Raw genomic sequence first — 23,021 nt, 5'->3', positions numbered from 1 at the left:
TCAGGCAGACACTCAGATTGAGGAAACGGGTCAGGGTCCCATCCTTTCCCAGGAAGCCCTTGGCTCCGGCCACTGGTCGATGACTGTGGTCACAGGTGTCTGGGTGAGGGTGGGGGGCCGGGCGGGCACTGGGAAAGGGGAACTCGGGCCGGGCTGGGCAAGCAGCACTCCCGGACGTGCGCCCAGCTGTCAGGCAGTGCTGCCCGCTGGCTGCCTCCCTGTCTGTTCCTGCTGCTTGCCCAATTGCCATCCTGCATCGCCATAGGCTGTGGGACCCCGAGCCGGCTGGCCAGGGGTTCATGGGGCCACCTGCCTGGTGGGACCTTCCTCCCACACTTGCCATGAGGCTGCACCTCCTGGCTTCTCTTTCAGGGGGAGGCCTGGTCTGGCGGGCTGGGGACCGCAGATGGCTGGCAGGTAAGTGCCAGGTTTTAGGGGGGTATGGGAGGGAGTCTGATTTTAGGGGGCCATGCCAGGAGCTTGTGGCAAGTCTGCTGGGGACCTGGGATGAGAGTGGCCCAGGGCCCATGGGCTCGGGGAACTCGGCAGTTTGCTCTTGATGGCTCTTTGCTGTGTGTGACCTCCTCCTGCACCTTGGTCTCTGGGGTGGGGGTGGGGCCATGTGTCCCCCCTGCTGTGTGGACAGCAGGGAGAAAGGCAGTATCTGGGAGCAGCTCTCTCTGGAGATGGGGTGCGATAAGAGGCTATGGGCACCGTCTCCACTCCATGCAGAGCCTGTCACCAACTGTCCTGAGTCCCACTCTGTCTCAGTGAGTGCAGGTGCCTTGGAACGCTGGACCAGGAACACTCTTAGTGCTTCCTTTTCAGTCCTGGATAAACAGCTGCAAATGCTCAATTCCAGGCTGACCTGGGTGCCTCCTGATCTAGCAGGTACTATGCCCCCTGCAGCAAAGAAGCCCAGCAGAGCTGTTAATTTAGGGTGTTATCTTCCTTGTTGGAGGTGTCAGGGGCTTGGAGTCACACCCCTTGGGCAATTCTCCCCAACTGCCTGTCCCCCCTTACCCCCATGTATTCCCACAGGCCTCTTCTGCTCTGGTTGTCAGTGTCCTGCCTGCAAAATGGGTGCAGAAAGGGCAGAGCCCTGGCCGGCCTGGCCTCTGGCCTGTCAGGTGCTGTCGAATCTGCTGTCATAGAATTAATCCCAGGCTGTGCTGGGCTCTGTTCTCTTAGAGTGGGGGCTGGGGTGCCCAGGAGTGGGGTGTTTTGGTTGTGTAGCTATGTGTGTATGTGACGGGAGTCACTGTGGCCATTTGGTGACCTTTTAAATTTTTTAAAAATTCATTGGATGACAGAGAAATTGAGAGGAAAGAGGGAGATAGACACCTGCAGCACTGCTTCAGTAATTGTGAAATTTCCTTCCTGCAGGTGGGGGTTGGGGGCTTGAACATGGGTTCTTGCGTGTGGTAATGTGCACTCAACTGGTTGCACTACAGCCTGGCCACCGGGCCAGGAAATCTTACTGTCCTCTAGGAAATCAGCCATGTACCCTGCAGGTAGCTGGGAACTGTGGCCACATGTGGGAGTTTGGGGGTCCTCTGTAGACTGCACATGGCATCTAGAGGGGCCCCAACTTTCAGCCTCCTGCCTGTCACCTCTGGCTGCCTCTGAACTCTGGGTGTGGCTTCTCTGGGGGTGTCTAGAACAGGGTGTTAGCTAAGTTTGTGGCTTGGAGCAAGGACGGCCTGCTTTCTTCTGGGGTCTGCTGACCAGATGTTGGTGGAGTCCTTGCCAGCAGGATGCTCAGGGCTCCCAGGCATCTGGAGGGCCAGTCCCCCTCCCTACAGCTAGGCCTCTAGTCATGGTGCCCCCTGGACCAGGTGCTGGTCACCTGCCTGGTCCTGTAGGCTCTAGCACCGTCTGCCTGCCTCTGGGCCTGCAGAGATGCATGTTATTTTCAGTGTTTGGGAGTGCCTTGCAGATGGTCCCAAGGACAGGAGCTAGTGGTGGGAACCCAAGTCCTTCAGCTCCCCTGTCCACATCAACACTAGCCTTGACCCCTGCCCTCCTCACCCCTGGAACCCAGGGAAGGGACACCAGTAGAATGTTAGACCAGGGCGGGACAATGGGACAGAAGTGCTGGTGAGTGGGCACCTTGGGCAGGGATTGGGCACTTTGCAGCTCAGTGGGGAGTGAGGAGGCATAGAGGATTCTGGTGGTGACTGGGTAGAGCATGACCATTGTGCTGGGTTATGATGTGGAGAGTCCAGTGCTGAGTGGGCTGTGGCCTGGATGGGCCAGACAGAAACCATGCCACTTGTGGCTTCCCTCTGTGCAGAGCAGGCTGTTGGGGAGATTCTCAGGGTGCTGTGCTGTGTGCATAAGATCCTGGTTACTTAGGCTCCCAAGGTGGGGGGATGTTCTCCTGGGCTGGTTGGCAGTGTGTCCTTATCCTGGATGCCCTGGGGGGCTGTTCCTGAGCTGGGGACCTTGTGGGTGTCTGTTGAATAGCTGGCTCCTTCCCTCCACTGCTTCACAGCGCTGACAAGTGGTAGTGGGGGTGAGAGGGGACACCTTTTCCTCCACCAGGGTCCCCCAGATGTGTCCAGGGAAAGCTCCTACCCTCCATTTTGCTGTGTCCCCCACATTGCCAGGGTCAAGGGGAGAGAGATAGGCAGAACCTGGCACACAGAGTGCCCCTGAGGGAGGGGCTGGGATTCAGCTCCCTGCTTGTGCTGTCTCCTCACAGGCTGGGTGGGCACAGCTCAAGGGCTGCCTGTCTTGCTGCAGGGTGTGGGGTGGGCTGACCTGTGACTGGGCTGTTAACAGAGGCTGGCCTGGTGTGTGGCAAGGCTATTGGGTGGGGAGAGACCCTGGGCCAGGTGAGCTGATGGGAGCTGCCACCCCTCGAAGGACGGGGAAGCCCCTTTGCCCTGGCAGGCGCACGCCTCACTCTCCGTTTGTCTCACAGGCGCCGCCCTGTCTCCTGTTTGCAGAGGCCCACCAGCTGGGCCCACACTCAGACACCTAGTGGTGGCACCGGCTGAGTCATTGCGTGTGTGGGTAGTGTGTGGTAGTGGGGGCCTTAGGGTTGGATTCAACCCTGAACTCGGGGGCCATCTGTGCACCCATGGGAGCTGAACTGGACGTGTGCCCTTGCCTGCCCCCCTCACCACTACCTCCCCTCCCAGCAGCCCTGGAGGACTCTAAGCATCCTGTCCATGTCCCAGAGAACTGTGCTCACTGGGTGGCAGTGGCACTCAGAGTGGCTGCCCTTGAGGGTCCCCTCTCCTGGTGACATGTGTTCTGGAATGTTCTTTCTTGCTTGCTGGCTGGCTGCCTGGTGTGGAGCCCGGGTGCCTCTTGGGCAATCCTGATGCTCAGTGAGCAGCCGGTGAGAAGGGTGAGAAGCAGACTGACATCCTCTGACTGTTCTACGACAGAGCCCAGCAGGGACTCCGCAGCCCAGCACAGTGGCTCAGAATGAAACAAGCGGCTCTCCTTTTCCTGTTGAAGAGAAACTGCCTCCCAGCACCCACAGGCCCCGGGGGCCCCCAAGCTCCCCACCTCCCCCACATGGCTGGTGGTGGAGCCAGCGGGCTTTCACCAGGAATTCCCCTCTTCCTCACCCATCCTCCTGTGTCTGGGCAGGCTCCCCAGAGGCGTGGGTGACAGTTCTGGGGGACTGCCTGGATGTGAGGCCACAGGGCCCAGGAGCCCCTGCCCGGCGCAGCCCGGGAGAGGTGAGGTGTGTCCTGCTGCTCCTGTGGTGGGTGGGCCAGTGGAGCTCTGGCCACCATGATGGGGGCGATCTCTGTAAGGGGACAGTGTTCCGGCTTTGGCATCCCCCTTTGGTATGGGAAATACCTGTTCTACTAGAGACTCCACCTCCAGTATCTGCAGGATGGGACGTGGCCTGGCCTCCAGTGACAGGGACTTGGGACCTGGGACCCAGACTGTCTTCCATTCCAGGGAGCCTACCCTGGGGTCTTGATCTCTAGTTTGTCCATAGGTCAGCTGTGCTGGGTGCCAGCTCCTCTGGGCCCTGTGCCTGCTGTTACAGCCTTTCTGCCTCTGACTCTAGGAAGGCTCCACCTCCCAGCTGGGCTGAATGTGTTAGGCCTGGCTGTGTGGCACATGGGGCATGTATCTGGGGGTGGGTAGCCCCTCACCCAGTCTCACTTAGCAGCCCCCTGGCAGGGGCTCCTTTTGGAGACCTGACTGAGGAAGTGCTGACACACAGCCCAAGTGGGGACATGTCTCTCCGCCATCTTGTGTGCCCACCTCAGGGCCCCTGGGCTGGCCAGGTAGCCTGCTGGGCTAGCCCAGTGAGATCCTCATGGCTGCAGCCCACTATGGTGAGGGGACTGGAGAGTGTCTTGGTAAAATCAGGTCCTCTGGAGCTCCCCTAAAAGGACTGGCCTGAAATGTGGGGGGCCCAGGTGATTGCTATGTGGCCTGAACCCTGGGGATGGATTTACTTTGAGGTCTCAGCCTGTGGGATAGATAGAGAAGCAAGCGCAAGACATGGGGACCCCCCTCCCCTGTCTGACTCTGGGGTAGTGTGGGTCTCTGATTCCATAGTCTCTGGGGGCTTACTTTCCTTACACCTGGTCTTCACGGGGGTAGGGGCAGCTCTGCCTGTGGTCACCTCTCATCTGAAAAGCTGGCCCAGGTTAATTGGGTTGGCTCTTCTCTAGACCTTGGGCAAGGGTTGATCATAGTCCTCTTGGTCCTGGAGGGTGGGTGTGGGTGAGCCCCTCATGGAGACCCTGGTGCTGATGCCCCAGTGTGTCAGCTCCGTCCTTCTTCCAGCCTCTCCCAGTCACTTTCCTGGCCTCCACCCATGCTGCCTTCCTTGCCACAAGGAGCCACCTCATCTTCCTGGCTGTGCTCCCCACTTCCCCCACAATGGCTGTGCTGAGGTGGCACCTTCCACCTCTAGCCGACTGCTGTTTCCCTCAGGCTGGATGAGTGGACAGGTGTCATGGTCCTGGCACCGCTTCCCTGTCTGCCCTGCCACCCTGGCCATCAAGTCGCCCCTTAGTCGTGTGTGTAAAGCCCATTGAGCCGTTCATCTGTGTGGCGGGGCAGGGCAGGGGGGCAGTGCCACCCAAGTGGTGAGGGCGATAAGGGGGGCCAGGCTGCAGTGATTCTGCCTCGGGCTTTCCCTGGGTGCCAGTGCCATCGGGAAGAGGCTTCTGAGCCTTGGGGTGGGGGCCGTCTACATGAGGGTATTGCCTGGGCAGGGTGAGCGAGTCGGAGGCTTTACCTGACTGCATCTGCACTGGGACCTGCAGGGCAAGCTGTTTGGGTCCCTTTTGCTCTGTTACCCTGCCTGGCCAGGGAGTTGGGGCAGGGCCTGGTTAGTAGCCCTTCAAGCCCAGCTTCCAACCCGTGTGCCTGTCCTCTTAGGGGTCCAGGCATACGGTAGGCTATGCCCACACGGTATACACTGTCCCCTGTCAGGTATCAGAAGCCTTGCTCAGCACTCTGAGTCCTGTTCTGAGCAGCCCCTGATCCTGCGCTGGGGGCTGAGGATTTGGAATGGGCTCAAGGAGGGAGACATCCTCTCCCCCCCCCCCCACGCTTCTCCTGAGGTGGGGGGATGGGGAGCCCAGGCCCCATGCTCCCTGCTGTGAGTAGGGTGGGAGCCTGGGGGCCTGAACTCAGGCAGCAGATGGAAGGGGGTCCTGGGCCTCGTCCAGCCCTCCCCCCCACACTCCCAGCCCCTGGGTCACTCCTTAATGGTCTTGGGCCTGGTGGGGTTGTGTCTTTTGTCCCTTGGCCCTTCTCTGCTGGGGCACTGTGTTACAGAGGGCTGGGCAGGGTGTGCTGGGAGGCAGGATTCTGGGGAGGCTGATGGTGATTGCTATGGAACCTTGAGGGTGTGGGTGTTGAAGCCTCTACTGGGTGTCCAGGGGCTGGAAGCCCTTTGAGCCACATCCCATGTGTTGGTGGGTGGGAGGATGCAGTCTTGGCTTCCTCTGCCCCTCTTCCTTCCTCCAGTGCGGGGTTGGGTGGGAATGAGTGCATCTGGGCCTCTGGGCTCTGCTGTAGGTCTGGGGCCAGGGGCTTTGTTGGACTTGGTCAAGTGGGGGCTGTCTCTCTTTCAGCATTTTGTATGTGTGTGTGTCTACCTGTGTGTTCCTCATCTACTTCTGCTTATGGGGGAGGGCAGATCTCTGGAGAGGGGTTTCTCCTGACACCCTTGAGGGCAATGATCACCTGTTTCCTCCTCTGGTTGGGCTGAGATTGGGGCTGGAGCCTTGGAGGAGCTGAAATCCCAGCCCTAGTTACTTAAGCTGGAAACTGTGCCCCCAGGAGGGAATGGCTGCCCGTTCCTGGGGACCCCTGCCAGGGTGCACAGGGGAAGCTGAGCCATGGGTTGCAGGCTGGCCAGTGTCCCTGGTGGGGGGGGGGGCTTGGTACCCAGTTCCTGAAAGCTCCCCCACTGGTTCCTGGGGACTCTTCCCTCAAACCCCGACGCGCCGTGGTCCCCACCACAGGGCCCGCCAGGCTCCACTTCTCTCTGGTGGCAGGGCCTCAGGGGAAGCGGGCCTTCCGGAAGGTGGGGGCTGGAGGTGGGTGTCCTGAGAAGCTCCCGAGTGTCTGCCAGCTCCCCACGTGGAGTTTCACTTCCGGGGGTCTCCCCCCAGACTGGGGACCAGAGTTGCAGGCATGGGGTTCACGGAGGCGTGTGCCTAGGATTCTGTGTTTGTTTTTGTGGTGGGGGTGTTGGCTCTCTGAGGGTTTCTCGCTCCCCCCAGCCCCCACCCCAAACCTGCATCCCTTTGGGGTGCCCTCCTCTCCTTGCAGGACCCCCTCCTTTGTACTCAGGATTCCTGCTGGGCTGGTCCTGTGCTCTCTTGTCCCTACCTGCGGTGCCCATGGGTGCCCCAACTGGGGGCCCTGCAGCCTGGGGGCTGGAACCCTGACCTGAGCTCTCTCCCTCAGAGAGTGGTGGGCTGGCATTTCCTGCGCCTCCATTGCCTGCCTGCCAGCCAGAAGCCGGAAATGGGCTGGTGGGGTTCCCCAGCTTCCTGTTGTGGGGTGGTAGGGTGCATGGCCTGGGGGGCACTGTAGCTCAGGAATTGTGGTTGGTGGGGTACCCTCCGCAGTGAGTGTTGTGGAGGCTTCCTCCAGTGTCAGTGTGGCCTGCATGTGCACACTTCCACCAAGAACACTGTCTGGGTGACTTTACTGTGTTCCTAGAGCCCCTCCTGCTGTGTGTGCTGAGGCTCCACAGCTGGTCTCCAACCCTGTTTATGGGGTCTGCTGTGTGACTGGGAGCTCAGCTTTCCATGCCAACAAGATCTGTGTGCCACCTCTTTCTGGCAGCTCTCCCAGATAGCATCTGTACCCCTTTGGCTCCCAGGCTGGGGTCTAGAGTGCTCAAGGCCTAGAGGTCTCAGCCCCGCCCCTGCCAGGGCCCGAGCAGAGCAGAGGATCAGATAAGCATGTGGTGACGAGGCCCAGCCAGTCCAAAGTATAACTTTCTCAGTGGGGCCTTATCTGTGCACCTCTTATCAGTGGGTGGGGACAGATGGGGCCCGGAAAGGCAAGGCCTGCACTCACGCACGTGGAGCCCCTCTCCCCTCCCCAGGCCTCCATCGGCAGAGGATGTTTAGGCATTTGTTATTTGTTATTTTCACGTTTTCTCTTTAGCATCCCTTTCCTGGCCAGAAAGTGTCTCTCCAGAAGACTCCTGAAAGCACACCCAGCCTATTGTCACAGTGTCCGGGGAAGTGTCTGCCGTGGGTGTTCTGTGTAAACAGGAAGTGCCAGAGTGGGGGCCTGCATTGAGAGGGGCACTGACTGGCCTCACTGGACTGGGGAGCCCCCTGGGGGGTGTAGTTGTCAGAATGTGAGCCTGTGCCTAAGGCTTTTCACATCTGGGGATGACAGAACCCTAGGCTGACAGCCAGGGCTCCTTCCTCATGGTCTCTCCTTGCTCCCACCCGTTACCCTTCTGTCTGCTTTTTTTCCCCCTCTTACTCTGTCTTCTCGTACTCCCTCTTCATGTTTCTTAGATTTGAGGGGCCTGGGAGCTTTGGGGGTGCAGCCTGAGAACTAGCTCTAGCCCTTATTCCAACTGCCTCCCTCCCCTGCTCCCCTTTTCCTTCCTTCCTGCCCAGCTTGCTCCCGCCTCTCCCTCTCCTTCCTGTCTGGGAGAGCAGAGTGGCAGACATGCAGCCCTGCAGCTGGGTGCCCCCTGCCCCTCAGTGAGCTGCTTGCACCCTATGCCCCTGTTCTCTCCGGGGAGCACCAGGAAGCCTCTCCAAGAAGTCTCCAGTCCCCCTCCTCTGGGCTATTTGGTGGGGTTGGGGTAAGCCACGGTTTGGCCTAACAATTTCTATCTTATTCTCAGAGGCTAGGAAGAAAGGGGGGGGGGGGCTGTGTGGCTCCCTCAGGGCAGCCAGGGCCCTGTTCCCCCTCTAAGTCAGAGGGAGGCCTAGCCTGGCAGACAAAGGCCCTGACGGGGATTGAGAGGGGTGTGTGTTTTTGTGTGTGTGTGTTTGGGGGCGGGGCATGGCAAGACTGTTCGACCCAGTACCATGGCATTCTCGGTGTCCCAGCATTGGCCTCTGGGTTGCCTGGCCCAGCTATAGATTTTTGGTCATGTGCTTTTGGATAACTGTTATCTCTGCCTCAGTTTCCCCATCTCAGGTGGGGGAAGGCAGGGTCATGAGAATTCACTGAGATGAAGAAGGCCATCTTGTATCTGTAACTCTTGGACATCTTTCCCTGCTCTGCTGGAATGCACCCCTCACCCCCACCCCAGAAGGACAGACAGACACACACATATACTTCACCCCTCAAACACACACACACACACACACACACACACACACACACACACACACTTTGGTTCCTCAGACTGAACTACTAATAAGACTGGTCTGCAGTACTGGCCCTTGACAGTAGTTGTCACTGCCACCCAGTGCCGGCTCGAGTGTCTTCTGTTTTTGTCTCTCCTCTAGTGAAGTGGTCTCTGAGCGTCCGGGCTTTCAAACAAGGCGCATTTGCAGGTGGTTCTGTGCAAGCGGCCAGGTGCATCTACCTGGGTTTGTGTGCAGGATGCTAGGCCTCCTCCTTGGCCCTCCTCCTGGGTAGAGGGTGTGTGTGGGGGAGGGAGGAGGGCTGAGCTAGCTGAGACTGGCTGGAAATGGGGAATGCTCCTAGGGCTGCGCTGGGAGCATTCTTGGGAGCATACCCTTCTTGGGCAGATCATTGTTGGGGCAGTAAGAGCTTAGGCTCTGAGAGTCCCTCTGAGACGGAGCCCAGAGCAGGAGTAGAGTGGCGGCCTCACACAGGCACTGTGAGAGGACCGGGTGCTCATTGCCATAGTGTGTTCCTGGTATGTTCCCAGCCTGGGTTATGCATGGAGAGAGAGCCCTGTTCGGTGGCTGGACTTCTGGAAACCTGGTGGTTACTGCAGACTGGGGGTGGGCACCCATTTACAGTGGGGGGGTACTGGGGGTAGGGTTTGTCAGTGGCTCCCTCCCCACATGCATTGCCTTTGGCTGGCTCCTGTACCAGCCCCTGGTTGGCTCTGGCCTGTGGGCAGTACATTCCCTGCTGGAGAACCTCCCTTCTGGGGAGACTTCTACCTACTGAGCCCTGGGGGTGCAGGGATCCCTAATTAGCGTTACTGGGGCTTTGAAATCCCTGAGATGAAAGGCTGGTGTGTGGGAGGTCCCAGCTTCTCCCCACGGCTGGTGGCTGCCCGTCGTCTCCACACCTGACACTCAGCAGCCCCTCCTCATGAGGCCTGCTCACAGGCACTCCACCCAAGGCCACCTGCCAGTTTTGGGCACACAGGGAGTGTGCTCTTTCCTGGAGCTGGAGGGTCCTGGGGCTCCTGGGGGGGTTCTGGCTTCTTGGCTGTCCATCATGCCCAGGGTGGGCCCTGTGGTGTGACATGCTGGACAGGGCCACAGATAGGGGAGTCAGCAGCCTGGGGGTGCCTGTGCAGCTGGTCTGAAAATGTCTGTGGCTTTTGTAATTATTCCCTGTCCTCCACCTTGGCCTCAGAGGAGAGAGGCAAGGGACAGATGCCCCTGACCATCAGGCAGAACTCCCTCTGCTGCCCACGTGGCCATGCCTGAGGGGCGAGGGCCATTGTCTAGTCTCCTTGGGGAGACATCTCGGGGTGGGCAATCTGCATTTCCGGCTTATGCTTGGAGCTGCCTGAGCCCAGAAGCTGGGGCCAGTGGCAGCAGTGTCCTGGAAGGGGACTCAGGCCTCTCCCAACCATGCAGGTGCTGGTGTGAACTGGCAGTAAACACTTGACTGTGAAGGGTCCAGGTCCAGGTGGGTGTGAGGGCTGAGCAGTGGTCAGCGTGGGTTCCTGACGGCTTCCCTTGGGTTCTTGTCTTGCAGACTTCTCCACCCAGGTGAACTCTTCGTCTCTCAACTCCCCCACAGGGCGGGGCTCCATGGCTGCCCCTTCCCTGCACCCCTCACTGGGGCCTGGCCTTGGCGCTTCTCTGGGTTCCCCGGGACAGCTGCACTCGCCCATCAGCACCCTGAGCTCCCCCATCAATGGCATGGGCCCGCCCTTCTCCGTCATCAGCTCCCCCATGGGTCCCCACTCCATGTCGGTGCCCACCACACCCACCCTGGGCTTCGGCACAGGCAGCCCCCAGGTAAGTGCAGGTCAGGGTGGGGCCAGGGTGGGGCTTGCATTGTGGTGGAACCTGGGTCAGGGGCAGGGCTTGGCACAGGGGATGGGGTCCCATACTGGTCTGGGGCTCGGATCAGAGATGGAACCTGGACCAGGAGCAAGGTCAGGGGAGGGGCCCGGACTAGAGTTGCCGTAGCTGTGAGCATCACTCGCAATGTCCGCACTCCCTGGGAAATAGACAGTGAGGTTTCACCATCCATCCCTCAGAGGAGTGTCCTCAGCCTGCCTTGTGTCCCAGTTAGTCTGGCTGACTCTTGCGTTGTGACCCTTAGAGTAGCCTCCCTTCCTTTCTCTCTCCCTCTCTCTCTCTTCTTTTTGCCACCAGGGTTATCGCTGGGGCTTGGTGCCTTCGAATGCATCACTCCTGGTGGCCAGTTCTCTCCCTTTATTTGATAGGATGAGAGAAGTTAAGAAGGGGGAGAGATAGAGAGGAAGACAAAGACACCTGCAACACTTGCATCACCACTTGGGAAGCTTCCCTCATGCAGGTGGGGAGCAGGAACTTGAACCCGGGTCCTTGGGCATGGTAACATGTTTGCTTAACTAGATGCACCACTATCTGTCTCCCCCCCCGCCCCCCCCCCCTGCTTCCTTGAAGTAGGTCCTCAAGCCCACATGGTCCCTCCCTTGTGGGCAGACCCACTTCTCAGAGTGCTTTGTGGTGGGGCCTCTGACCACACCTTGGAGCTCTGAGTCCTCAGGATTGCCCCTTCTTGGTCCTGGGTCCTAATCCTGGTGACTCCCTGCTTGGAGTCTCAAAAGGTCCCAGGTTGAGACCCAGTGCTGCTCTCACACTTTTCTGGAACAGTGTAACTCTGAGTTGTATCTCAAGTGAGGGACAGCAGGATCTGGCTGGCCTGGCCCTACCTGGTTCCTGCTGTGGGGACTGAGGAGACCATATCCACTCTCCCCAAGCACTTCTCACCAAAACCTTTGCAGGGCTGTCCCAGGTGCCCTCATGCTTGGGCTGCAGTGGCCACAAGACGGAGCTGGGCCTCCCTCTCCTGGCCCTTATGTTTCTTGCTGGGTTTCTCAGCAGTTTGCCTGAGCCCTGTCTGAATCCTGGTGGGTCCTCCTCTTGGGCTCGGGCAGTTCTTCCTGAAATGGGGCGTTGGGCTTTCTGCTTGGGATGACCACTTTGGGCTCAGCGTTGGTCTCCTGGTTGAGGAAGGCCCCATGATGCAGTTTTGCTGTGTTCTGTCCATGGGCCTCTGGAACTCCCCCTCTCCACTCCCCCCAACCCCCACCAACCTGCCTCACAGCCATAGTGCCAGCCATACCCCCACTGCCCTGGAGCCCTGCCACCTGTCTCCCCTGCCTGGCCTTGCCCTTCTTTGCCCTTTCCTCACCAGCTTTTCCAGGGCTGTCTGGGTGTCCCTTCTGGGCTGGGGGTAGGACCTGGGCTGCTGAGAAGAGAGGTGCCCTCTGTTGTCACTCAGCCTTCCAGAGGCAGACAGAGGACCCAGGTGCTGGCCTGAAAGAGGCCAGGCAGCCTTCCTAGGCGGGGCCTGCTATTTTTAGCAGGACTGCCCCACTCCCATTCCTACTGTCTGCAGGCGGCCACCAACGAGAGGGCCTACACCTGTGCCCAGTGGCTGGACAGAGGCATGCCTGCTATTCCCTGGCCAGGCACTGTCAGCCCTCTGGGGGAAGGAGTGGCTTGTGTGGGGCCATAAGGAATTTAGGGGGCACAGGGTCCTGCTTATAGAATCTGGGGTGCTTGTGAGCAGAGGGCTGGGCTGATGAGGGGAGCAGGGCAGGGGCTTGGTCTGGAGATGATGGTAGGGAACATACCAGTATGCTCTAAGCTGTTACCACTCTTCCTGTGCTCAGCCACACCCCCCCCCTTTTTTGTTTTGTTATCAGAGCACTGCTCAGCTCTGGCTGATGTTGGCATAACCATTACGCTATCTCTTCCACCCTCTACCCGTGAGCTGGCAGGCTGTGTATTTTGCCTGAGCTTTGTGCTGAGCCTCTGGTACCCTTCCCAGGTCTCAGCCCCTTCCCCCCTCACACCTGCACCCGTGTAGTTCCTTCCTTGGAGGCCGTGTGCAGTCTTTGGTCATCTGTAGTTGTCTTGGAAGCCAGGGGTTCCCCATATTCCTGGGAGTGTGGGTGGAGTTCGGGGGGAGCATGCCCCCACCCACTGCCCCCAAACCACAACCGCAAAGTCATGTTTGCCGGAACCGGAGGCTCTTCCACTTCTGCTCTTGTTGGGAGGACTGGCGTTCGGCCCCATCAGGAGGGAGCCATCAACATGGCTGAATCTAGGCAGGTGGGCACCAGGGCAGGGCCAGGCAGGACCACAGGGGTGCTGCCTTTCCCCGGGCCTGGGTGCTCCCCACCCCCAGCAAAGGCCATGAGGGACCCTCCCTGCCATGCCCCTCACCAGCCTCTAGAGCCTGACAGTAGAAGCCTTCTTAGTGTCCAGAGCTGGGAACCCACCTATCCCATCATGGGACCAGTCAGAGCTCTGTTGTGGGCACCATGCCTGCAAGGCCTCCCTGAGGGGTGTCCAGGTGACACTAAGCACCCTGCACAGGTGTGCCTCACTTTGACAGGCAAGTGATGGTCACTGGGGCTAAATTCTATTGTGGGCCTTCCTGTGGGCAATGGGGAAAGAGGCGGTGGTCTGTGAGATGCAGCAGCCCTGGGTGGGGTGTAGATATTTAGGTTGTGGTGGGAACTGAAATAAATGCTGAGGATGCAAAAGGGGAAATGGCAAGAGAGCAGGGAGTCCAGCCCTGGCTGTGCCCCGGAATCTCCAGCTGCAGCAGGAGCTGTCGAAGCCCTGGCTCTCCACGGAGATAAGAGAAACCTCCTGGAGGTCTTGGGGTGTGCCATTCTCTGTTCTGGGAGCTGTAAACCCAGGTGGGCCTGTCAGCTGGGAGTCTGTCCTCAAGCGGCCTGGTCACAGGAGTCCTGGCTTGCTGTGTGTGAGACTTCAGCCCAGCCTTCATCTTTGCCACCCCCATACCCCAAGCCATGCATACTGAAGGCTGAGAGCAAGGGTGCTCCCCTGCATTGACCCTATGAACCCTCCTGCCTGTGGCTCCTTCCTTGCTGGGGCCCTGGTCCACCTGCCTTTATGTTGTGGCCCTGTCTCAGTTTACCTAGGAAGGCAGCCTGCTCAGGGGCTTGTGATTTGGGGGCCGGTAGATGGGCAGGTAGGTACCCACTGGCAACCAGCTTGGTTTTGAGAAAATGCCAAAGAGGAAATGCTCAAGTTCCTCTCCTCTGAGCTGCCAGGGGACCTAGACCCCTGTGTGGTGATTGGACCCTAGCCTGGTCCTCCTGCTCACGTGTCCTTGGTGGCTCCCACACTCGGGCCCCTTGGCCCTGCCATCTTCTGTCACTGTTGTTACCCCTTCCGGACCCTGCTCTGTTTCCCATCCCCACCAGCGGCTTCCATCTCTGTTTTTTCCCCGAAGCCCTTTGCTTCCCCCCCCCCCCCCCCCCCGCACCTGCTGTGGGTGGACTCTGCCAGGAAGGCCCGCTCAGCCTGGTCGTGCTACATAGCTGGTGCTGACCCTGCGGCTGCTGCCCTTGGGGCGAGGCTCTTTGTGGTGGTGCCTACCCTCCCCACACAGCTGCAGGCACTCCTCTGGCTCCCTAGGTTCTGCACGGTGTTGCTCAGACCTGCCCAAGATGGTATCTGGACCCCCCCCCCCCCCCAGCTGCTCAGGGGTCTGTGAGCTGAGCTCCACAGGACTGGCTGGGCCGGGGCTCCTGGCGCTGTGCTAGGCGACTGCATGGTGGACAGTGACTGTGGGCAGGTTAGGCCTCTGGGGAGTAGAGACCAGCATTTTGCTCCCCCTTTATTCTTGTGTGTTTGGGGGGCTGGAATGGCAGAGCGGGCCCAGAGTGGCATTTAACTCTCCTGGGACCTGCTGGTGGTACCCAGGGGTGCTGTCCACTTACAGAGGGCCCACACCGGTCAGCAAGGGGGCCCTGGCTGCCCTCTCTTCTCATGCTGGCCTCTCTGTAGCCCCTGATCCCTGGTGGGGAGCATTCTCAGAGCCCAGCCGGCAGGGGGTGGACATGGGTGCCTGGGCTGATAGCCACTGTGTGGCTGAGGCACATGTGACCTGAGGCTGCACACTAGTTTCTGTCCTGCTCAGAGCCCAGCCCTTCCTGTTCCATGAATCGGAGGCTGGGAGTTGGGGGCCATGGGGAAGGAAGAAGGAGGTTCCTGTGCATGGTGGCCTGGGGCTACCAGGGGGCAGCGCTGCAGCTGGCACCCATCTCTGGAGATGTATCCACATTTTCTGCCTCTGTCAGAGGTTTGCAGGAGGGTGTGCTGGGGTGTTGGAGTCCCGCCCCCCCCCCCCCCCCAGCTGGGGGTCCTGGCCCTGTGGAGACAGGCTGGCTGGCAGGACATGCAGAAAGTGCCTCTGGGCTGGGTGACAAGAGTTGGGTGGACACAGCGGAACCAAAACTGCTGTGTCATTGCAGCAGTGGTAGCTGTTGCCAGGGTGACCTGTGAGTTTCCCACGCTTCCTGCTGGAGGCTCCTGGGCCCACAGCAGATGGAGCACGTGGGTATAGCTCTGCCTGCTCTCCCTGGGTCACATGACCTGGGAGTCCTGACCTGCTGCCCCAGGCTGGGTCAGGGGACCTGGAGAATGAATGCCCCTATAGCGAGCCTCCTTCCTCCCTGTTAGCAGGCTGCTGTGTCTGCCTCTTAATTGGGGGCCCCTGCAGCACCTGACTGGGGACTCAGGGCAACCTGTACAGGGGGTACTAGTTGGACCCTGTGTGCTGTCATGGCAGGCAGCTCTTACTTAGCTGGGCAAGGGGCTGGGGACAGGCAGGGGTCTTGTAAGGTCTGCTGTGAGGTCCAGGCTTGGCAGGGGAAAAGTGGAGCCCTCGGTCCAGGGCTGCGCCCATCCCTGGCTGAGCAGGAGGCTCAGGCTGTTAGTGGTCACTCTGTGGGGCTGGAGCCCAAGTGGACTGGCCCTTCTATGCCTCGGTTTCTTGCTCTGTAAAGTAGGAATGTGGCAACCCACTGCAGGCCGGTGTTGCACCTGCAGGGCACCCCCAAGTGACCCTTGTGTCCCCTTCTCAGTTGAGCTCGCCCATGAACCCTGTCAGCAGCAGCGAGGACATCAAGCCCCCACTGGGTCTCAACGGCGTTCTCAAGGTCCCCGCGCACCCCTCAGGGAACATGGCCTCTTTCACCAAGCACATCTGTGCCATCTGTGGTGACCGCTCCTCAGGTAGGTGGGGCCTCAGGACACAGGCAGGTGGGGGACAGCCTCCTCCTGCCACACTCCCCCCACCCTTGTCCCCCATCCACATGTGCTCGTGCTTGGAGCTAGGAGGCCGGTGGGGCACAGCCCAAGGGTGTGTGTGTGTGTGTGTGTGTGCGCGCGTGCGCACGCGCCCCTGACACCCTGCTGCTCTCCCCCACAGGCAAGCACTACGGTGTGTACAGCTGTGAGGGCTGCAAGGGTTTCTTCAAGCGGACCGTGCGCAAGGACCTGACCTACACCTGCCGGGACAACAAGGACTGCCTGATCGACAAGCGGCAGCGCAACCGCTGCCAGTACTGCCGCTACCAGAAGTGCCTGGCCATGGGCATGAAGCGGGAAGGTAGGCCCGGCGCTTGTCACTGGAGGGAAGGAAGCCTGGATGGGCTACTGTGGCTGACGGTGCTAGCTTCTCTCAGAGGTGTCCCGGGGGCCTGGAGCCCCTGCCTTATCCCTGGCTGGCTGTCCTGGGTCTGGATCACCACTCCTTGCTGGCCGGGAGGGAGCCCAGCAGAGTGTGTGCGTAGGTTCTGGGGTTGATTCCTGCTTAGGTCAGAGCAGTGGGCTCATGAATTCTAGAGACTACTAGGACACCCCAAATCTGCGGGGGTCCTCCTGTGCTCTGGGGGCCCCTACATCCAAGTCTGGGCCTAGAGTGGTAGGATTCAGGCCTGGCCTCACAGTGATGAGCCTGTTTTCTTGGCATTTGTTAGAGGTGGGAGGCAGGCACAGAAGTTCACTCATGAGGCCACTGGAATTGTTGAATGCTCCAGCCAGACCTCGTTCTTGCCTCTGATCCCAGCCTTGTGGTGTGGCTTCTCCCAGCCTGCTGCTGTTCCTGGCTTTCATTTCTGCATCTGTGGTGCTCTCCTGTCATTCTTGGGTGGGGTTTGTACAGTGTGGAGGTTGGGGGCAGGGTCCTGCATGGCTGGCATGTGTCCGCCTTGCCTGGGCTGCCCGTCTCTGAACACTGTCACTGTAGTGGTGGGGGTTTTGTCTCATTTGTGCTTTTCCCTCTCTCCCTCTCTTCCCCTCCTCTCTCCATATGTATATATGGAAATGTATTTATTGGCTAAAGGCAGAGAGAAATCCAGAGGGAAGAAAGAGATAGGGAGAAAGATATCTGGAGCACTGTGTCACTACTTGTAAAGCTTCCCTCGTGTAGGTGGAGACGGGGTGCTTGAAGCCAGTTCCTCCCTTTTTATTTTTTTGTATTATCTTTATTTTTTTATTGGCTAGAGACAGCCAGAAATTGAAAGGGAAGGTAGAGATAAAGAGACAGAGAGACACCTGCAACACTGCTTTACCACTCACAAAGCTTTCACCCTACAGGTGGGGACTGGGGGCTCGAACCCAGGTCCTTGCGTATTGTAACATGCACGATCAGCCAGGTGTGCCACCACCTGCGCCCATTTTTTTTTTTTTACATGCTTCCTCCACACATCTTTCTTGTTAGGAAACCAGAGTTTCAGCCATGCCTTAGGCCTGAAAGAGCTCCTCCGTGCTCCAGGGGTGGCGTTGAACAGGGTGAGGTGGGAGTGGTCAGTGACGCCCTGTCCACCCTCTGCAGCTGAAACCTCTCTTGCAAAGGGAGATTTCAGTTCTGAAGCCTCAAGACTGAGTGGGGCGTCTGTCCATCAAGCCTTGCTGATTGGGGCACATGCTCAGTGGGCACGACCCATTTTCTGAGGATGGCTGGGGAGACTTAAGGTGCATGGGGTCTAGGTTTTTTTAAATTAATTATTTATTTATTCCCTTTTTGTTGCCCTTGTTGTTTTGTTGTTGTAGTTATTATTGTTGTCATCATTGTTGGAGGGGTCTGGGTTTTGATACGGTGTGGACTGGAACCCAGGTCTCTAACTCCCACTGCCACCCTTCGGCCAGTTGGACAGGCTAGAGGGCAGGGAGGTGTGTTCCCTGCTCCTCCGGATACTCCTGTGTTCAGGGAGATGAGAGCAGGTGTGGAACCGATGTGTCTAAGTAGGGCCTGGTGTGCCCGGCCGGTGGGGGTGGGGGTGGGGCTTCAGGCTCCCGCAGGGAGGAGCCCACTGCACAAGAGTGAGTGTGAATGAACTCTAAGAGAGTGTGGTCTCGAGCTCACAGCTTCTGGTGCCAGGGCTCCTGGCAGTGAGTAGTGGACACTGAGGTTAGCCTGCAGGTAGAGAGGTGGGTTCCCAGGGGGTGTGTGCTGCTAGGTGTGGGCAGAAGCACAGGTAATGGGGGGCCCTAGGAGACTCCTACTTAGTGCAGGCATCAGGCTGGGCCTGATGAGGCAGGTTCCTGCTGACATCTAGTAAAAGGAGGGGTGCCCAGTACAGTGGGGGTGGGCTACATAGATGACATCCAAGGCAGGGTGACCCTGTTTGTCAGGCCCCTCATCCTGTCCATTGAGAGGTCAGTTGTCAGCTTCTCTGCCTGTCACCCGCCCAGTCCCCTGCCACCCCCCTCCCAGCTCTGAGAACATGGCTGCACCCCACTCAGTCCTGAGAAACTGCATCCTGAGGTGGCGTCCTCTCCCAGCAGCACTATATTGGGCTTCTTCTCCACTCCCTCTCATAGTGCTCTCCTCACACCTGCCAGAGCGGGAATTGGGGTGCAGTGGGACAATGAGGTGGGTGGATCTGATGCGGCAGTTGGGGCTCGGGACATCCCAGGCAGCTATGGTGCTACTGATCAGCCTCCTCCTGGGGTCACTGGGCCAGGCCAACTGTGCAGCCCCCCTCTACACTCTCGCTCTTGACACCCAGCATAGTGCAAGCAGGACCTCATTGCCCAGGTCAGGTGCTGGGTGAGAACTGGGAGCCTCCAGGGCCGCAAGACAGGGTGGGTGCTGACTGGGCCTCTAATTTGTGCCGCAGGCGTACAGCTCCACTGGCCCCACTGCTGCTTCTCTCTGCCCACTGCTGCCAAGTTCCTCTGCCTCCTGCTCCTCCTGGGAGCCAGAAGCTGGGGGCTGCAGGACTCGGGACAGTGTGGTGACTGGGAGTTGGGCCAGTATGCCAGCCTGGAGCCCCTTGGTCAAGACCTTGGCTGTCATACCCACAGCTGTACCCCTGGCTCCTGCCCCAGTGTGGCCATGAGCACCCCCAGACGGGTGAGGATGCCAGGGCTTGCTCAGGTGGCATACTGCAGGCAGAGTCCTGGGGGGAGGGAGACTGAGGCTCAGGGCCAGCAGGCACCCCACCTGGTGCTGGCTAATGAGGGGTGCCATGGGCCGATAGCATCTGCATTGGGCAATGGCAGGCCTGTGCACACAGGCTGCTTCCTGGGACCCGTTCCGCTGCATTCCGGGGAGGCGGGAGGCAGGAGGTGGGAGGCGGGCGCCATGGGGGCTGTCCTCTGCAAGGCTGAGCCTGGGCCTGTCCCTGCACTGTGGTGGGGTGGATGGGGGCTCAGACTCCCCACCCTCAAGAGTTTCCATCTCGTGGGGAGAGCAACTGCCCCAAGGTGTTGTGAGCCCAGGCCGGAGGGGGCCTGTTTTTGCTTCTTCCCTCTGGGAAGGCACAGCCCCATTTATCTCCCTGTCCACCAGCTCTTGGTTCTGAAGGACAAGGTCATGTGGTGTGTGTGTGTGTGTATGTATGTATGTGTGTGTGTATATGAGTGTGTATGTGTGTATATATAAGACAGAGAGAGTTGTGTGGGTAAGTGTGCTAAGCCATGAGTGTATCTGAGAGTGTGTACAAGTGCTGGTGCTTATGTAGACATGATTATTCCCACATGCTTGGCTTGTCCTGTTTGAGGAGTGAAGGAGGGGCGTGTTCTCAGAGCAGGAGGGCTCTAACTCCAGAGTGACCTCTGCAGGACGCACTTCTTTGGGGCTCAGTCCTGTCTTTAAGAAGTGTCTGGGCCAGAGACCCGGGGTGAGATCCAGTTGTTTGTGCCTGCCTGGGTCACCCCCTCCTCCAGATCATCTGCAGGGTCCAGTGGGTGCTTGCCACCCCAGATACCCCCTACTTACCCTTACCTCTACTAACACCCCATGGGGCAGCCTTGGGTCTTTGTGGAATTGGGGACCCCACTCTGGTCAAGGGTGGTGCTGCCCTGTGTTTGGTGTTAATGTTGAGTCTTGAAGGTACAAGTGCTGGGTGTTATGCTGGGTGTCAGGAAACCTACCCACTCCTACATGCCTGCTGCTGGGAAGGGGTCTGTGTGTGCCTGGGCTCTTCCTGGGGATCCCTAGACTCCCAGGCCCCCACACCCCTGGGCTGTTCTTGCAGACAACCTCCTACCCGAGGCTTCCTGGCGCCAGGGGAACATAAGTCAAACATGACTCGTCTGAAGGTGATGGAGCTGGCAAGGCCTGCGTCCCCCGCACCCGCCTGCCCCTCCACCAGCTATAAATAAAACCATAATATTTATAATGAGGCTGCCTGGCGCTGTCGGGGCTCTTCACAGCTTCAAAGTGCTACACAAAACACTCCTAATTCATTCAGCACGGCCTGTGGAGGAGGCAGGTGCAGGATCCCCGACTCCTGCCTCCTTGGCATGGCCCCCACACTGGGCTACCCCGGCCCGGCTCCCTGTGCCAGGATTGTGCGTGGAGCATGAGGGGAGCCTGCAAGGGCCGCCCGTTGGGAGTAGGCCTGACCAAGTGGGGGTGGCTCAGACTTGCCTTGGCCCCAGCGTGGGGCTCCTCTGTTCCACCCACCCAGGTCGGTATGTCTCCAGTGCCTGCAGCTTTTAGCTGCCTGCTGCCCTCTGAGCCTGTTTCCCAATTTGTGTACCTTTCAGCTCTGCCCAGAGGACAGGTTGTGGAACCCTATCCTGATGGTCTCAGAGATGTGGACGGGAGCCCCATATGGCTGTATTCTAAGCCACTTGGTTCTTCTGGCCTCTGAGCTGTGTACGGTGCATCCCAGAGGATTCTGGGAGGAGGCATCTGGCTATGTGCTCACCACAGTAAGGTGGTGTGGAGACCTGGCTGGGGATGTGAGGAGAGGACAGCTGACAGTTCATATTTTTCAGAAAAGCCAGGCTTGTAGGAACCCTGACCTTGGGCCCTGCTGGTGGCCTCTGACAATGCTCTGATGCCATCCTCCACAGGACCACCCTCTCTGCCCCCAGTCCCCCCAAGATTGTCCCTGGGCTTCCAGAAACTGGCTGTCCCAAGTGACTCTGCCCTCAACACTCCACCAGGCAGGCTCAGCCTTAGCTTAGAGGCCTCCAGGTGTCTGTCCTCCTTTCTGCCACTGGGGCGGGGCGGGGGGGGAATTCATGGCCTCCTCATCCCCCACTTGCTCTGCAGTGGTCATGACAAACCTGGTCTCTGCACGAACACCTTTGGGTGCCGGCCTTTCTCCACTTTCCTTCCCTGCTTTATCTGCTTCAGTCTCATCACCACTTCTTCCAGGAAGTATTCCTGGCTTTAGCCCTCACTGTGCTGGGATCCTAAGCAGGTCCTGGCATGAGTGACTAGTTGAGTGAGGGAGAGAAGTGGGTCACACTGAGTGGGGGATGGGCTAGAGACAGAGACAGGGTTGGCTGGACTATGAGCAGCTAGAGCTGACTCCCCCGCCCCCATTATAGCCGTGCAGGAAGAGCGGCAGCGCGGCAAGGACCGAAATGAGAACGAGGTGGAATCCACCAGCAGTGCCAATGAGGACATGCCCGTGGAGAAGATTTTGGAAGCCGAGCTGGCCGTGGAGCCCAAGACCGAGACGTATGTGGAGGCAAACATGGGGCTGAACCCCAACTCGGTGAGTGACCCCCCCAAGTGGCTTCCCTGATGTAGCCTGCAGAGCCTCCCTGGGGGCTGGCACCCCACGGGGCTGCAGAGTAAGAGCAGGCCTGCACTCTGGCTTGGGGGTAGTGGCGTGTGCCTGGCCAAGGTCACAAAGCGTCTCTTCATTCTCCCCCAGCTCACAGTGGCCCAGACACACGGCCTCTTTTCCGTGTGGGGCATAGCTACTGAGTCCCTCCCCCAATTTCAGGCCTTTTGCACATGCTGTTCTGGCTGATCATTCCTGAAACTTAGTCTCTACGGAGGGGCCACTTCCTCGGGCCTTCTGGCCCTGCGCCCCCTCATGCTGAATGCTCTGAGCCCCATGCTCCCTCTCAGGGTCCCCAGAACATGGAGAAAGCACAGTGGGGTTATGGGCTGAGTAGTCTAGCCCAGCTTGAATGTGGGGTCCCTTGGCGTCTCCTCACATCACTCAGGTCTGTGGTTCCCCTGCTCTGCTGGCTGTGGAGCCCACCCCGTGCTCCTGTCTGTGACCCTTCAGCCCCACACTCTAGCTGCATGACAGCACCTGGTGGTGGGCCAAGCTGTGCCTTCCAGAATGCAGCCTTGGGGGGTGGGGTGACTCCAATCTCTTTCCCCCAGTAATGGCCTTCTAATGATGTTGAGGGCAGGGAGGCCTGTTTGAGTGAGATCTTGTGGTAGGGACAAAGACGGGGGGGGGTGATTTGGGGAAGAGGGAGAGAGAGAGATTGGACATGGAGCGTTTAATCTTGTCCAGTAAGGATGTGACTTGGAGAAGCAAGGTCACCTTCTGTTATGTTGGCTGGTCTAGCCAGGGACATGCCCTCCAGGGGGGCTGTGACCCTGTGACCTCTGGCCACACCTCAAACCCAAGGCTGCCCTGGTGCCCCCTCCTACCGCGGGTGGAGACTGGGGTGCTCTGCAACCCTGGGGACCTGGCTTCTGCCTGAGGTGTCCTATGTCCTCTCCCAGGCGGGATGCCCCCTTGCTTGAGCTGCTGTTGAGTGAGGCACATTTTGTTGGCACAGAAGGGCAGCCACAACTTCAGGGAGCCGGGCCCCTCACTGTTCCCTCCCTAAGGATCTTCCTCAGCCCAGCCTTGCACCCCCTGCCCTTGTCTATGCCCTGCTTGTCCTGCCTTCTCCAGGCACATGGGATATACCGCTGTGTGTCCACCTGCAGAGGTCCTGACCTGCCAGATGGTGGCTCAGGGTGGCAGCCTGCTCCCCATCCTGTATCCCTGATGGGCTCCAAGGGACTGCCAGCCAGCACCCTGGGAAAGCTGGGCCCTGGGACCTTGGGCTGTAACTGGGCTTTGAGGTGCCTGGGGTGTGGGGTGGGGTCGGCTTGGCTTGTGTGTCTGGGAACCCCAGGTCCCCCAGCATACTGGCCTCCTGTCATCAGGTTCCTGCCCCGGC

The 23,021-nt window shown here is 59.2% G+C and overlaps 1 protein-coding gene and 1 long non-coding RNA gene across 5 annotated transcripts in view; one reads left to right on the top strand and one right to left on the bottom strand.

Annotated features, from left to right (window-relative positions):
- The window catches only part of LOC132540859 (uncharacterized), a 234,429-nt gene that overhangs the window by 157,457 nt on the left and 53,951 nt on the right, over positions 1–23,021 (bottom strand). The window lies entirely within an intron of this gene.
- RXRA (retinoid X receptor alpha) overlaps positions 1–23,021 on the top strand; it is an 89,739-nt gene that overhangs the window by 57,815 nt on the left and 8,903 nt on the right. For 3 of the 4 annotated variants that reach the window (XM_060199337.1, XM_060199338.1, XM_007521427.3), the window contains 4 exons: positions 10,345–10,610; positions 15,716–15,866; positions 16,063–16,242; positions 21,429–21,598. In XM_060199337.1, coding sequence (XP_060055320.1) covers positions 10,401–10,610; positions 15,716–15,866; positions 16,063–16,242; positions 21,429–21,598 — 711 coding nt within the window. In that variant the 5' untranslated portion in view covers positions 10,345–10,400. Of the gene's footprint in view, positions 1–10,344; positions 10,611–15,715; positions 15,867–16,062; positions 16,243–21,428; positions 21,599–23,021 lie in introns of those variants that run through there. The other variant, XM_060199339.1, reaches the window with a different exon arrangement.

This window comes from Erinaceus europaeus, chromosome 10 (genome assembly GCF_950295315.1).
Source record: "Erinaceus europaeus chromosome 10, mEriEur2.1, whole genome shotgun sequence".
Lineage (NCBI taxonomy): Eukaryota > Metazoa > Chordata > Mammalia > Eulipotyphla > Erinaceidae > Erinaceus > Erinaceus europaeus.
This window is presented reverse-complemented; position numbering and strand designations above follow the sequence as displayed.